The following is a 15753-nucleotide window of genomic DNA, read 5'->3' on the forward strand; positions in this document are numbered from 1 at the left end:
CGCCAAGCGCAGTCAGCTGACGCAGCCTCGCGGCGGTCACGTGACGGTGGGCGGGACGCCGGGAGGCGGGCGCAGGCGCAGGCGCAGGTCTTGGGCGGCTGGGTCAGCTGACCCAAGGGGGCAATCAAGCCGATTTAGGCCGCTTTCCGTTGCCTCGGAGTAGCTGCCGCCATGGCTAGCCAGTCGCAGGGCATCCAGCAGCTGCTCCAGGCCGAGAAGCGGGCCGCCGAGAAGGTGTCGGAGGCCCGCAAGCGTGAGTTTCGGGGTGGGGTTGCTAGGCGTGACGCGAGTTCAGGGATTATAGCCAGGCCGCGGTGGGTGGTAGCTCGGTGAGGCCTGAAAGACTGTGGACAGGAGGGGTGGTTACAGTCGCAGAAGCTTGTGTGACTCGTTACTCCCTGGACCCGAGGTTCTGGAAGGCTTGTAGGTCGCCTAGAAGCTGCGATGTGGGATAGTAGATTGGACGTGGAGACAATAGGTGGACGTCGTTCTTGAGGCCTGGGAGGCGAGTAAAATGGGCTGTCCGAATGGACCTCGTTGTCTTTCCCCCTCCCACTTGCTCCTTTGAGGTCTTCCGTCTCAGAGAAAGGAGCCACCGTCTGGACTGTTGCTTAGTCTAGAAAGAGTTCTCTTCGCCACGTCTCAGACCCTCTCTCGTTCGCCATGTTTGGTCAGTCCCCAAGGTTTATCTGTTCACTTTTCCTCCATCCCTACAGTCAGTATCTTAGTCCAGGACTCCAAATTCTCTGAGGCTCCTAATTTAATTCCTTAATTTTTTTTAATGTGGGTAATATGTGCCAGAGGCAGTACTCGGTACATCATTGCGGTATTCAAAGCCCCAGTGAAAGAAGCAAGTATTGTGTAGATAAATTGCAGGTGAGAGAAGGGTTGGCTTTGAGAAATTGAGATTGCTAAAGAGCTTTACAGGTGGATCAAATCTAGATTGGTGAGTGGTAGAACGCTTCCTCTTACCCACTCCATTCTCCTCCCCGCAGTCAGAGTCATTCCTCTCTAAAATGCAACTATGACTTCCCCATTTCCATTAAAGTCAACGAAAGTTTAGTGCCTGCAGAATAAAGCCTAAATTCCTTAAGATAGTGTAGGAGATGCTTTGGGGTCAGGCTCCTGCTTTCTTTTCTAGTCTCACTTTTTTTTAGGTACTCTCTTCCAGACATAGTGATTGCTCAGAGGCACTTTCGTTGATTTCACCTGCAAGCCTTTGCACAGCCGGTTCCTCTGACTGGAGGAGCCTTTTCCTAGTTTACGCTCTTTTTCTTCTAACCTTAGTCTTCATTCAGTTAGACAGTAGTTCTTCCAGGAAGTCTTTCCTGATGTAGTCTGTTACTCTCAGACTAGGCTAGGAGTCCTTCCCAAGTGTCTGTTTCTGTCATCACAGTGCAGTAACCTGTTTTGTTTTTTCATATGGCTCAGTCACTAGACTAAGCTCCTGGGCTGTATCATACTAACTTTACATATTCAGTTTCCCATCTGGTGAGGTAGATGTTTTTATTCCTATTTTATAGATGGGAAAAATGAGGCTCAGGGAAAAATGATATGAACATACCCTGGGAAACAGCATAGCTAGGGTAGGATACCAAAAACTATTAATCTTAGTAATTTCTTGGTGTTTCTTCGAGTATAGGATGTATACTCTTAATCCCATATTCAAGTAGGTTTCAAGCATGGCTCTTGTACTTTATAGTTAGGGGTTTTGTGGTACTCTGTATTTCATTAGAAAAGCTTGCTTTGAAGGAGCTGGAGATGGGAACAAGCTCCTATTCTTGCTCTGGTGACTGTAAAGTTCTTTGTTCCTCATGGAGTATTTCTGATCATACCCTTGATACAGTATTTCCAGAGTGACTTCTCAGAGTTTGTCCTGTGATGGCTCATCAGCAACAGAAGTTGTCTGTTGGGAAGCGTGTGAGAATATTTGAGGGAAGTGCAGGAACAAATACTTGGCCTATGGTTAAGAATGATTCTGAGGGCCTTGCAGGGATGGGTCATGTTTCACACCTTCCTTTATCCCATTAGGCCTGGTGCAGGGGCTTGTATATCTCAGGTAGCTGTTATACATTGACTGAAAGAATTTGTTTTAAAGGAGTGAGTTTATGGCTAATGTACATCTCAGAATTTGCCATAGTTGGGAACAGAAGTATTGAGAAGACCTACAATTTGAAAAAGTGAATTGGCTGTCTTAATCTGTAATTATCGTTGACTTGCCCAGTTTGAAATTGGGAAGAGGTAGTGCATGATGTGGTAAAATGGTCCTACCCCAGTTTTTTCATGAAATCATCGCCCGGACCATAAAATTTAAAAAAAACATTTGTAGTTTGTATCATTGGAGTGAAACCAAATGCTGGCCTCCACATATAAGTCTTATAATAAAATAAGATTTAAAAAAAGATTTCCTGTTCAAATACTTATTTTTGATTTTCAGAGAAGTCAATCAAAATTGAACTTTGAAGATGTTTGCTGACAGGCAGAGAATGGTTTATCTTAAGTAATTAATTCAGGGAGCCATCGGAATTGGAAGTGATCAGGACAGTGGAACTGTGAAATTATGTAGAGCTACTGCATGATGTTTGGGCCATGTTATTTGCTGGTTTGGAAAAGAACCTTGGCTTTGGAATATGGCTTTGAACATATGGCCGATGAGAACAGCATGTGAAGCATTGGGGTAAAGGTTGGCTGGAGCAGACAGCAGGGGGCCCTAAATAGTACTGGAGTAAATATTTACTTGCAAAAATTGTCCTTGGGTTGCTTGGATGCCTGTTGATTGATGTTAAACTAGCCTCATGGAGTATTGATGTCATAGGATCATCACCAGTCCAAAATCCTGTTGTTAATCAGGATGTGGGAGGTTAAATTCAGTTTCATTCATCTACGTGGGCTGAGTGGGATTTGAGCAGATAACACAGTGAATTCCAACACAGCTTGCTTTTAGGTGCTTGAAGTCTTTTACTCTGAATTAAATAAATGCTCAGACTGATTATCTAGGACCTGCTCCCCTCTTCTTCCCCTTTGGATACCTGAGAAGTTTGGTGAACAGAAACTTGTTGGTTGGTCTTGTGGTCTGTTTTCATAACAGGCTCTGATAGAACCTAGAGAATTTTTCCAGCTGTATGTTAAACGAGGTTCTTCTAGAAACCAGAGCCCCTGTATTTCCTCACTTCTTAGATGTTTGTCCAGTGCTCTCCATTCAGGATTCCTTCCTAGGACCACTTCCATTGCTTATTTCCTTGTGCACAGGCATGGTTTTTCATTTCCAGTATTGCATCATCTGTTTCATTAGTTACAGTTTAGCTTGATGTCCCTTGGGAGCAAATTAGCCACCTTGCTAAGCTTATGAGCAGAGCTTCAATTGTAATCAGCTGCATAGTTGTTTACTTCTCAGGAAGAGAAAGAATTCCTCAGATGGCTAATGTCACCCATTTTATGTGGGTTCTTAGTAGTTGAGATTGAGAGAATATTCTGAAACATTCCAAAATTTTTTCCATCATTTTTACGGTCTGTAGTTAGAGAGGCAGTCCTTTTTATCTAGTCACTTCCTAGTTAAGTACAGGAGGCAAGAACCTGTACTGTTAGCTCTGAATTCCCTCTTTCCCATGCATGTCTCTTGAGACTATCTTTAAACTTTTTTCTTTGTTTATTGTTAGAATTCACCATCTCAGTCTCTGCTTTCTTTTCTTGTCACTTAACCACTTCCTGATGTAGCTGTTTCCTTTGAAAACAGGAAAGAACCGGAGGCTGAAGCAGGCCAAAGAAGAAGCCCAGGCTGAAATTGAACAGTACCGCCTGCAGAGGGAGAAGGAGTTCAAGGCCAAGGAGGCTGCGGTGGGCCTGGTTTATTTTCAGTGCTGCCTTAGTTTCCTGAGGTTTCCTTCTCCTCCCCTTCCCCTTCGGCTCACAGAATATTTGGCATAGCTCAGCTGTTCTGATTCTGGCTGAAATTTGAAAATTTGGTTATTGGATGCTTAGGCTGAATCTCTTAGGGTGATCAGTTTTTGTTTTTTAAAAATTTTTTTCTTTTCTTTTCTTTTTTCTGTTAGTGGAGGTACTCAGGATTGAACCCAGAACCTCATGCATGCTAAGCATGTGCTCTTCCACTGAGCTCTTCTGCCCCCTGGCCCCTTCTCTCCCCAGAGTGATCAGTTTTTAACTAACATTGAATTCTAGTCTACACTTACCCTGTTAAATTATTAAATTATTAATAGATATCATTATAAAGTATAATCATACATAAGGAATGTAATATTTAATATATATGTTAAATATAGATATTATTAAATATCTGTTGTACAGTTACTGTATGCCAGGTCCTATGCCAGATGCTAGGACATCAGCTACGAACAGAAATGGACATGGTCCTCATGGAACTTAGCTTACAGTCTGGTGGTCAGGGACACTTAGTAATAAAATGTAAGTCATGCAAATGGACAGCTGATGAGGGCTGTGATGGTCATAAGCATAAATCAGGTGGAGCCCCACTTTAATAGATAGGCTCTTACCAGTGGATAGGCTAGAGCACAGTGCGTAAGATGCATATAATAACAGTACAAAAACAGATCACAGAAAGTACAGAGGGAAATTCTGGAAAGGAGAAAGGATGGAAGAGGCTTCATAGAGAAAAGAACCTTTATCAGGACTCTTGGATACGGATAACAGAAGACTGGAATTTATTGAAATATATGATTAGAAACCCAGGTGAAGACTTCACTATTTTGACCTAGGAGCTTAGTTAATGCTTTCAGGACTGTTTCCCTCTCTCATCCCTGCCTTAGCCTTGTGGGCTTCATTCTCAAGTTCTATATTGTGGCTTCCACTAGTTCCAGGCACACACCACCCCCCCCAGGGCCAACAGTGGTTAAAGGCTCACGCCTCCCTCTTAGCAGTAAGTAGCAAAAGGTTCATTCCTCTTTGCACTGGGCAGTGACAGTGCCGTTCAAACTTAAAATGGGTCTCTGACTCAAACTGGGCAGACTGGTGCTGTAAAATGTCAGACTGCCCACAAGACAGTGTAGAAATAGTTTTGTCAGGGCAGCCATCTCATCCTGTTTTTACATCTCTGCTGCAGCTGCTTGGGAAGACAGTCTCGATAATGCACTGCAAGCGTGAGCTCTTGAGTTTTTCTAGCAGCGTTGCATGGCACCCTCTTCACTTGTGGGACAGCATCTTGTGCTTGCATACCGTGTACATATTCAAAGAACAGAGGTAGTGCCCCTCCCCACCCCCACTGAGTAGGGGTTATGGACTTTTAAAAATATGAATGAGCAACTGAGGCAGCCATTATGAAGTGCTCCAGGTATTCCTGTAGTGTGAACAGTGATAGTATGAGGAGCCCTGGGTTTGAACCTTTGCCTGTTCACTTGGACCTCTGAGCCCTGGTTTCCTCATCTGTGGAAAGGGGAGTGAGAGCCTCCTAATAGGTTATGGAGGAATAGGTAACAGGTCACATGAGACAATGCTCTGTGAACTAATGTGGTACCCAGATACGAAGAAGGGATACAGTCGTTCACATACGTAATGAGGCAGCAGCAGGTTAGGCAATGAAAAGGGTCAGACACAAAGTGATGCCTTAAGAAGCTGATAGGTCACATTCTAATAAAGTAGGCACAACAGTTAATGAGAAGACAGTAGACAGTAAAAGAAAATTTATGCATCAGTGTATGTTAAATTGTAAATGGAAACTGAAATGCTAAGACATCCATGTGCCAAAACTTCAAGCAATAACACAGCAAAAAATAAAATAAAAATTAAAATTTTTAAAAAGGTTTGCAGTACTAAATATTAAAAAATAATAATAATAAGTAACACCGGGCAACAATGAGAGGATAGGTTGCTTCTCACCCAGACCTATAATCCTCCTCAGAAACAGTCACTGTTCTGCATGCTTCTAGAATATTTATATTTGAAAGGACAGGTGTCCTGTATTGATATACCAGTGAAACTAAAATGTTAACCAATAATAGTGAGACTATATTCCTCCTAAATTGCTTCTTCCTTGTGTTTATTATTTTTTAAGAGCTTTTTTTCCTTCCCAACACCATATATCTCCCCTTTTAAAACTGCACAAGGAGACTTATTACTAGCCACCAGGCCTCAGTTGTTAGGTCTTTAGGTTCATTCCAGCCTGTGGTTAAGGCTGCACATTAGACTCCATAGAGAGATGGAACTGTGTCACCCTCTGGGATAATTTCCTAGCAGTGGCAGTGCTGTGCAGTTTACCTTGGATAGATGTTGAAAGGCTACCGAAGTGGTTGTATCACCTTATGCTCCCCTTAACTGTGGGAGCGCCCACTTCTCACTGGCTCCTCAGTCACAATGTTACGTCGCCTACTGCTGGTAATTTATATTCATGATGAGTCGGGTTTCTTCAAAAATAAGGAAGTTGCTTATTAAACAGTGTTCCCGGCCAACGGGAGCACCGTCCTGATGTTCCCGTCTGTCATTGCTCCCCGGCTCCAGGCTCTGGGATCCCACGGCAGCTGCAGCACTGAGGTGGAGAAGGACACCCAGGAGAAGATGACCATCCTCCAGACCTACTTCCGGCAGAACAGGGATGAAGTCTTGGATAAACTCTTGGCCTTTGTCTGCGACATCCGGCCCGAAATCCACGAAAACTACCGCATAAACGGATAGGGGAGGAAGGAAGACGTGCCCGTTCCATGGCTGGCGTTTTAGATGCCTTCATGGAATGGGAAGCTTTAGCAGGGCTTGAGTTATATTCTTGTGAAAAGGCATTAAATTATTTCTGTATATTACGTAGTAGGTTCCTTCACTTTTTGCAGAATAGCAAATCTAGCTTCTTCATACAAACTTAGAGCTTATCCAAAGATTTTTATCTTTTTACCTCATATTTCTTAGCAATTTAATGCATATACGTTGTTTTCTTATGCCTTTTTGCTCAAGCAGCATATATATATCAATACTGAATTTTTCTTTCTTAGATATAGTTAAACTTTTTTTTTTTTTTCTTAAGAAAGAAAGGGATTAAAAATTTTTTTTCCCTAAAGCTTTCTTGAAGGTCAGGGGCTTTATCTATGAAAAAGTAGTGAATAGTTACTTGTAATCTACATGAATCAGCAGCCAGCCTTAAAACAGTCCTTTCTGGCTAAGGGTTAGAACAATGAGTACTAGTATAATTGTTCAGGCTGCTTTCAGTGTCTCTTAATCAAAATTACTAGATGATAGAATTCAGGAACTTGTCACATGTTATTACTTGGTGTACTGATACTCATTTAAAAGTAAAGACTCTGTCATACACTTTCCTCTCCCTCTGGTTTATCTTTTTTTGATACTGCAAAATTCACTTTGAACCCAGATGTTCCGGAGAATTTCACTTAAGAAAATTAAATTAGCACATGTATTCCACACACATATTTAGAAAATATTCATGGCCTGTCTCGCTCCCTCCTTTTCGGAGACGGCCTGCACTCAGTCTACGGAGTGTGTATCTACTTTTACTTTAATGTGAGCACCCAACCCCCACACCTCATGGCCTGTCTTTCGCCTTCTGAAACAGCCTACACTCAATACAGTATGTGTCTCTAAATAAATCTGCCTTACTCAAAAAAAAAATTCATGGTATGCATCTTCACAGGAAGGAAATCACTTGTGATTTCACCCTACAGCTGTTTTGAAAAACAATAGACAGCTAGTAAATCTGAAGTTTGCCTTTTTTCTAGAGCACTCTGTCCTGGGACACGTTGGGTACAGTGTCAGGCATAGTTCCTTCCCAGTGGGCTAAGTGCTCTGTGTGGTGCCTGTAGTACCTTCGTACCAGCACTGAAGCATTAAATGCCCTCTGATCCTCTGTTAGCTGAAAGTCTTTGACTGCAAGATAATTTCTGTAGGTAGAAACAATTGAAAGGGGACGTTACAGGATTTCCTTGCTTGTCCTGAAACGGCGAGAGAATTAGATGACCTTTAAAAAAAAGTAGTGTATTTTATGTGAGTGAGAAAGGGTTGATCTTGGGCCACTTCTGTTTCTAGTTACTGTTCCTTTTTATAGAATTCCTCAAAAGAATTTTCTGTATGAGCTTTTCTATTTTTTACTGTTAAAGCAGCCCAGTCAGGCTGGCCACGTCATGGAAACTGCTTGTCACGGTCACCAGTGATAACCAGATTGAGGTCCAGTCCTCCTCTGCCTGACCTTCAGTGCTGTTGGACGGGCTGGACTGTTCCCTTCTTGAGCCACTCTCCACGCTCCTTCTGCAGTGACGTGCTGCCTCACTTCTCAGTCTCTTGCTGGTTCCTCATCTTCCCAAGATTTGTTCTTGGATGTCTCTACACTCACTCCCCTTGTTGAGACCATGTATGTTTCATAGCTTTGACAGCATCAGTGTTGAAGAACCCAGATTTCTATCTCCAACTTACATCTCCTAAACTCATTTCTTAGATTGCTTATTTAATGTTTTGATTTAGATACGTTCTAAGCATCTCCCATCTTAAACGTGTCCCAAACTACACATGGTTTTGTTAGGACTTAGCTTATGGCATTGCTAAGTGTGGTGACGCCAGGCCTGCCTACTGCAGGTACAGATTTCCCAAACTGGAGGACCATGAGGAGGAACACCTGTGTTCACCGGTTTAGACCCAGAGTCTATAACTTGGTGGCCACTAGTGTTTTCATCCTGGATTAATAGGGTTGTATGCAGTTTGACTGACTTTTCTAGCCAACCAGCTGAATCTTGCTAACGTTGCAGAAGCAACAGAAGGAAGTATTTCAAAGGGGGATATGATCTAGGGTCAGTTGAGAGGACAAAGTCAGATCTGAAAAGAGCTTGGTGACCTGGGAGACAAGAATCTAAATGGTTTTGGCTGTAAAGGGTTCAGGAGGGAGAGGCCGCAGTGGCTGATGGAGCGGGTGGTCTGAGGGAGGTGATCGTGTGTTTAAGTGCTGGTGGGGAAGGGAATAGAGGGAGTGAGATGGGAGAAAGGCGTTCTAGGTGGGGTGAGATCCTCAAGTGGTCCACGAAGTCCAGGGTTCAGGTAGAGGGATTAATTCTGTGGTAGTCAACTTTGGCAGTCCCCAGTGAAAATGGTGGCTGCTCAGGCCACTACTAGGCCAGTGGAATCGGTCTCTGGAGTGGGGTCAGGATGAAGATTTTTTTTTTAATTTGCCTTGACGGGATTCCATTGTGGCCTGACATGAGAAATTAGCACCTGGTAGGTTCTTTGACCACTAAGACATGCAGGTGTGTTGGTTCTGATGTGGAATGAACCTCAACATAACACAATGCAGAGCATATAAAGATAAACACGTGCTTGTGCTTCTAAATGCAGCGTATATATGGAAGACAGAATAAACTGGTGGTAACAGTGATCATCTCAGAAGAGAAGGTCTGGGCTGTGGTGGGAAGGTTAGTTTTCATACACTTAATCTATAGGGATGTTCAGCAGTGTCCTTGGCCTCTACCCATTAGATGCCAGTAGTACCCCTTCAGTTGTGACAACCAAAAATACCTTCATTGTCTGATGTTCCCTGGGGGCCCAGATCACCCCCAGTTGAGAACCACTGTTCTACAGCTACAACAGAATTTTATTAAAAATACCACACATGATTCCTGGAACATTCCAGTGCTCAACAAATGTCTCCCAATTTTCTAAAGTTTGCCTGTCCCTTTCTCATCCTAATCATCCTTGATTACAAGTCTGATAATAGCTGTTATTGGTCAGGATAGGATACACTCTGGAGTCTTAGTGGCTTAATACAACAAAGATTTATTTCTTACAATGATACAAGTTGGGTGACCAGGGCAGCTGTTCATGTGGCAACACAGTGACTCAGACTACCTCCATGTTGTGGCGCTACCATTTTAGCACATGGTTTCCATGATTGCAGAGGCAAGGGAAGAAAAAGTTGGCAAACACGTACCAGCTCTTCTATGCTACAGTCCTGAAATAATACATGACACTTGTTCGCAGCTCACTGACCAAGCCTGGGTCCCCTGAGCTGACCTGACTGCCGGGAAGGCTAAGAAATAAGGCAGAACCTGTGGTGAGTGAAAAGTACCTCTGCTCCAACTGCTAAGAATAGCTTTATCCGTGCCAGCTAGTGTTCTAAACTTTTGCTTTTATATTAACTCAGGATCATCAAATCATCATAGCAACTTGACTTTACGGGACATGAGGCAGAGAGGTTAATTAAGGAACCAGCCCAAGAGTGTGTGGTGGTAGAGCTAAGATCTGGACTGGCAATCTGGCTTAGCATCTGTGCTTATCCTCTTGTGCATATGCTCAGTACTGGGCTTCATATTGTACACCTTTTATGTATCTCACCCATGTGACTCTTTTGCCTTTACATTTTTCCCAAATCCTAGGCTGACTGCTCCTCTGGGCAACTACATGTTCTGTGAACCATTTTCTAGTGAGAAGGATGCCCCCAGTATTGCCCATGACAAGGGAAGAAACTCTGACCGTGCCATTTGGTGCCATAACTCAGGCCTGCTCAAGTTCTCCTTGATAGAAGGTACAAACAGCTGACAGTAAAACCAGATCCTGTGTGTAACATCTTCCCAAATTCCCTGAAGATTCACCCCCGACTTTACAAGTGGGAAAACCCCCGAGGTTCTGAAAGGTGATGCAACTTGTCAGAGGCCGTACATTAAAGCTCTGCTTGCTTCTAGTGAGGGAGGCTTCTTATGTGCCGGGCACTCTAAACATTCAAGCTGGGGAGGTTAGGCACTGTAACCCTACCTGTGGATGAGGCAGCTGAGGCCCAGAGAGGCTTAGGGAATGCTCAAGGTCACAGAGCTGGAGATCAGATCAGCCCAGCTGGAGGGAAAACCCACCTCTGCCTCTAGGCTTTTTCTGAGAACTCTGCTAGATGGGTACTCAGGTTCCTATAACCTCATAAAGCTTAGAGCCCTTTTGCTAACATTCTGCATTTCCAGGCATGCTTGGCCCAGAAAAGATGGCACCAGAAGTCAATGAAAACTGTTAGGCTGAAAGTAAGTGCTCTGATGGTCTTGCGTGCCCCTTGTTTTTCACCTTTCTGTTTTTCCTCTCCTTCAGGGACAGTCTGGCAGATCTCAGAGTGGTTTTCTAAAAAAAATAGTATACATACCTTAATTAAAAATTGCTAAACAATGCTAACCATCAGCTGAGTCTTCAGCAAGTCGAAATCTTTTGGCTGGTGGAGGGTCTTGCCACGATGGTGATGGCTACTGACTGATCAGAGTGGTGGCTCCCAAAGGTCAGGGTGGCAACTTGCCAAATAAGACAACATTGAGGTACGCCAAATTGACTGACTTTACAATTTCTCTGTAGCATGCGCTGTGGTTTGACAGCATTTTATCAAAATTGGAGTCAATCCTCTTAAGAGCTTCTGCTACATTACCAACTAAGTTGATATAATTTTCTAAATCCTTTGTTGTCATTTCAACAAGAGTCTTCATAGCGTCTTCACCAGGAGTAGATGCCATCTCAAGAAACCACTTTCTTTGCTCATCCTTAAGAAACAACTCCTTGTCTGTTAAAGTTTTATCACGAGATTGCAGCAATTCAGTCACTTCTTCAGGCTCCACTTCTGATTCTAGTTCTCTTGCTGTTTCTACCACGTCTGCAGTGGCTTCCTTCACTGAATCTTGAACCCTTCAAAAAGTCATCCATGAAGACTGGAATCAACTTCTTCCTAACATGTTGATATTTTGATCTCACGAATCACAAATGTTCCAAATTCCAACAGAAGAATCACTTTTGCAGCTATAGCCTTATGAAATGTATTTCTTAAATAAAAAGCCTTGAAAGTTGAATTTACTCCTTGACCCATGGGCTGCAGAACGGATGTTGCGTTAGCGGCATGAGGACAACATAAATCTTGCTGTCCATCTCCATCAGAGCTCTTGGGTGACCAGGTGCACTGCCAATAAGCAGTAATATTTAGAAAGGAATCTTTTTTTCTGAGCTCTCAGTAGTGGGCCTAGAATACTCAGTAAACCATGTTGTAACAGATGTGCTGCCATCCAGGCTTTGTTTATCCTTTTATAGAGCACAGGCAGGGCAGATTTAGCATAGTTCTTAAGCATCCTAGGATTTTTCAGAATGGTCAACAAGCCCTGGCTTCAACTTCAAGCCACCAGCTGCATTAGCCCCTAACAGGAGAGTCAGCCTGTCCTTTGAAGCTTTGAAACCAGGCATTGCCTTCTTTTTAGCTATGAAGTCCCAGATGGCATCTTCTTCCAATATAAGGTTGTTTTGTCTACATTGAAAATCTGTTGTGTAGTGCAGCTACCTTCATTAGTTATCTGCGCTAGATCTGGATAACTTGCAGCTCCTAACCTCAGCAATTACTGCTTCACCTTGTACTTTGATGTTATGGAGAAGGTTTCTTTCCTTAAATCTCATGTACCAACCTCTGCTAGCTTCACACTTTTCTTCTGCAGCTTCCTCACTTCTCTCAGCTTTCATAGAATGGAAGGGAGGTGGGGCCTTGCTCTGGATTAGGCTTTGGTTAAAGAGAATGTTGTGGCCGGTTTGATCTTCTGTCCTAACCACTCAAACTTTCTCCGTATCAGCAATAAGGCTGTTTTGCTTCCTTGTCATTCATCTGTTCACTGGAAAAGCACTTTTAATTTCCTTCAAGAAGTTTTCTTTGCATTCGCAGCTTGGTTAACTGGTGCCAGAGTCCTCACTTTCAGCCTGCCTTGGCTTTTGACGTGCCTTCTTCATTAAGCTTAATCATGTCTAGCTTTTGATTTTAAATGAGGGGTGTGTGACTCTTCTTCCACTTGAATACTTAGGGGTGACTCTAGGATTATTTGCTGGCCTAATTTCAATATTGTATCTCAGGGAATAGGGAGGCCCAAGGAGAGGGACAGAAATAGGGGAACAACCAGTCGGTGGAATCATCAGAACACATGTAACAGTCATCAAATTCACCATCTTATATGGGCATGGGTCTTGGCACCCCAAAACAACAGTAACATCAAAACTCACCAATCACAGATCACTGTAACAAATATGACAATAATGAGAAAGTTTCAAATATTGTGAGAATTACCAAAATGTGACACAGAGAGACGAAGTGAACAAATGCTGTTGGAAAAATGGCGCCGATAGACTTGCCTGACACAGGGTTGACACCAACTTTTAATTTGTAAGGGAAAAAAACCAAAAAGCATTATCTCTGAAGTTCAAAAAGCAAAATGCAATAATATGAGGTATCTTGTGGGCAGGTCTTAAGAGGTAGGAGAGGCACATTCTTTGTTAAAAGATTTTGCAAGTAGTTTGGGAGAGGAAGCTGCCAGATCATGTCAACATCTAACTTCTTTGGCTTCTAAAAAGCTTCAAATGACACTGCCTAGCTCCTGGGTCGAATGTGAATTCAAAGCCATAGCTCACATAGCTCACTGATGGGGATGGGTGGGCCTGGAAGGTCAAGGGGCAGACAACTTTTTTTCCTGCTAGAAAATAACTTGCAAAGGGTGGAGTGAGTGGCCGCATTTTAGAACAGGTGGCAGTGGTTGAAAGGTAAGACTAGGAGAGAAGTTAGGCTGGTTGTTCTGACAGTATGACTGGGTTGTCTACTATTGTCCTACTGGGCTTTTAAAATGAAAAAGGACAGTGGAGCTTTCAAGTTGAAAGCCTGCTCACCGTAGATTGCCTCTCCCTCCCCTTCTCAACCAGATGCCCCTTCTCCCTCCTCAGGCTCTGCCCCATCTTATTCTCTTTGTATCTGTCTGTGGCCCTTGTCTTTCTGTCCACAGTGCAGGAACAGATTCCTGACTCCCCAGGGAGTGGTGGTCTTCCTGACAGAAATTCAGAGTATTTCTTCTGGTTCTGACCCAGTTTCCTAACAAACAGCACATGACTTCTCTAACTTCCTGCACATTCCTGACAAGGACAGCTGTGTGTTTAGTCCCAAGCTCTCACTTGTATATCTTCTTCTAAAAAATTGAGGTACAGTTACTCTACAATGTTGTGTTAGTTTCAAGTGTACAGCAAAGGGATTCAGTATGTATATATATATATTTTTTTTTCTTTTTCAGATTCTTTTCCATTATAGGTTATTACAAGGTATTGAACATAGTTCCCTGTGCTCTACAGTAGGTCCTTGTTGTTTATCTATTTTATATAGAAGTGCGTATACATTAATCTCAATATCCCAATTTATCCCTCCCCACCTTCCCCCTTTGGTAACCATAGTTTGTTTTCTATGTCTGTGAGTCTATTTCTGGTTTGTGAATAAGTTCGTTTGTATCACGTGTCTGTCTTCTAGTGGAGCACTCACTGTGTGATGTGACTTCCAGGGTTTGGAATCAATGTAATGGAGCTGTGAGCAATGGAACGTTCTGGGGGACATGCTTTTGGAAATGCTTTTTAAGATAGCTCTCATTAGTGGCAAAGCCTAGATTTGAACCCAGGTCTGTCTGACTTGCTGTATGATTTAGTTCTGTTTGTTCAGGCCATGGCAATGTTTTAAGCAGTACATTTCTAAAAGAGTTAGAAAGTCAGTGAATCTACAACTGACAGACTCACCCCCCCTCCCCGAAAGAAACTAATTTTGGATCTTTGCCTCTTCACTTACTCATCCAGTGGTGCTGAGGCTCACCTCTGAGGCTGCCACACGAAGATTCTGCCAGGTTGGGAAGAAGTTCTTTCCATCTTGCTTCATCCCGATTGCCAGATAGTTGGCAGCTCTCCTCAGACACAGGCCTGTAACCCTTGCAAACATGACAGGGCAGATGGTGCAAATGCTGAGTAAGGGTGGCTTTGGTTGGGGTTTGTGGTTATCTGGATTTATCTGTAGTTGAGGCCCTGATGATTTCATTCATAGCTATTCATTCACCAATTCAGATGCATGAACGAATGCTGAGGGCCGGGTGCTGGGGAACAGCTATGAGTGTGGGCAGAAACAGCCCCATGTCCCCAAAGGTTTATTCTCTTTTAGGGATAGGGGAAGTTGAGCAATGACCATACCCTGTGCTAGTGTGGCCGTAGGTCAAGCAAGGGTAACTATGAGAACGGGGTCCTGGCCTGGGCCCAGGACAGGAAAGGGTGCTCAGAAGAAGGGCCCTTTGAGCTGAGACCTAAGAATATGTCAGTTAACCAGGTGATGGGGTGGGGATGAGGTTTGAGGGTTACCTTCCAGATGGAGAAGGATGGCAACCACTGAGAACTGGAAGTGAGAGAGAGCACGGGTGGAGGAGGAACTGAGAGATGGTCTGTGTTCTTGGAGCTTAGGGTTTTTAGGGCTTGGGGGACAGTGGGTAACAATTAGCACGGTAGGCTGTGGGTGGGGAGGGGCTTAAACCCACCACACAGAGCCTTGTGAATCCATCAAAATATTGCTACCGAAGTCTGTTTTCTTTTTCTTTTTTTCTTTTTTATAAACATTTTTTATTGAGTAATAGTCATTTTACAATGTTGTGTCAAATTCCAGTGTAGAACACAATTTTTCAGTTATACATGAACCTACATATATTCATTGTCACATTATTTTTCGATGTGAGCTACCACAAGATCTTGTATATATTTCCCTGTGCTATACAGTATAATCTTGTTTATCTATTCTACATTTTAAAATCCCAGTCTGTCCCTTCCCACCCCCGACCCCTGAAGTCTGTTTTCTAGCGGACTTTACCAGATATTACTCACCTTTACTGGATTTCATTCACCTTTCTCCATTCTCCATGGAGCCCCCACTCCCTCATACCATAGTGCCCAGGCCTTGCCATGTGCCGAAGTTTCACAAATCCAAAAGAACTGCCCAAGAACGCAACTCACTTTTACTGAGCACTTTCTGATAAG

The 15753-nt window shown here is 43.3% G+C and overlaps 2 protein-coding genes across 4 annotated transcripts in view; both read left to right on the plus strand.

The window, feature by feature from the left end:
- The first annotated feature begins 34 nt into the window (after window positions 1-34).
- On the plus strand, window positions 35-7263 carry ATP6V1G1 (ATPase H+ transporting V1 subunit G1). The gene is made up of 3 exons (XM_031450290.2): window positions 35-253; window positions 3734-3834; window positions 6466-7263. The coding sequence occupies exons 1-3, from the start codon at window positions 172-174 to the stop codon at window positions 6637-6639; spliced, it is 357 nt and encodes a 118-aa protein (XP_031306150.1). The 5' UTR covers window positions 35-171; the 3' UTR covers window positions 6640-7263.
- Window positions 7264-7406: 143 nt separating this feature from the next.
- The window catches only part of TMEM268 (transmembrane protein 268), a 34632-nt gene continuing 26285 nt past the window's right edge, over window positions 7407-15753 (plus strand). Inside the window, exons 1-2 of one of the 3 annotated variants that reach the window (XM_064490454.1) lie at window positions 7407-10000; window positions 10323-10471. The gene's annotated coding sequence lies outside the window, so the exon portion shown is untranslated. Of the gene's footprint in view, window positions 10001-10322; window positions 10472-10929; window positions 10953-15753 lie in introns of those variants that run through there. The other 2 variants (XM_064490455.1, XM_064490453.1) reach the window with 2 other exon arrangements.

The sequence above is a fragment of the Camelus dromedarius genome, chromosome 10 (assembly GCF_036321535.1).
Source record: "Camelus dromedarius isolate mCamDro1 chromosome 10, mCamDro1.pat, whole genome shotgun sequence".
Taxonomy (NCBI): Eukaryota; Metazoa; Chordata; class Mammalia; order Artiodactyla; family Camelidae; genus Camelus; species Camelus dromedarius.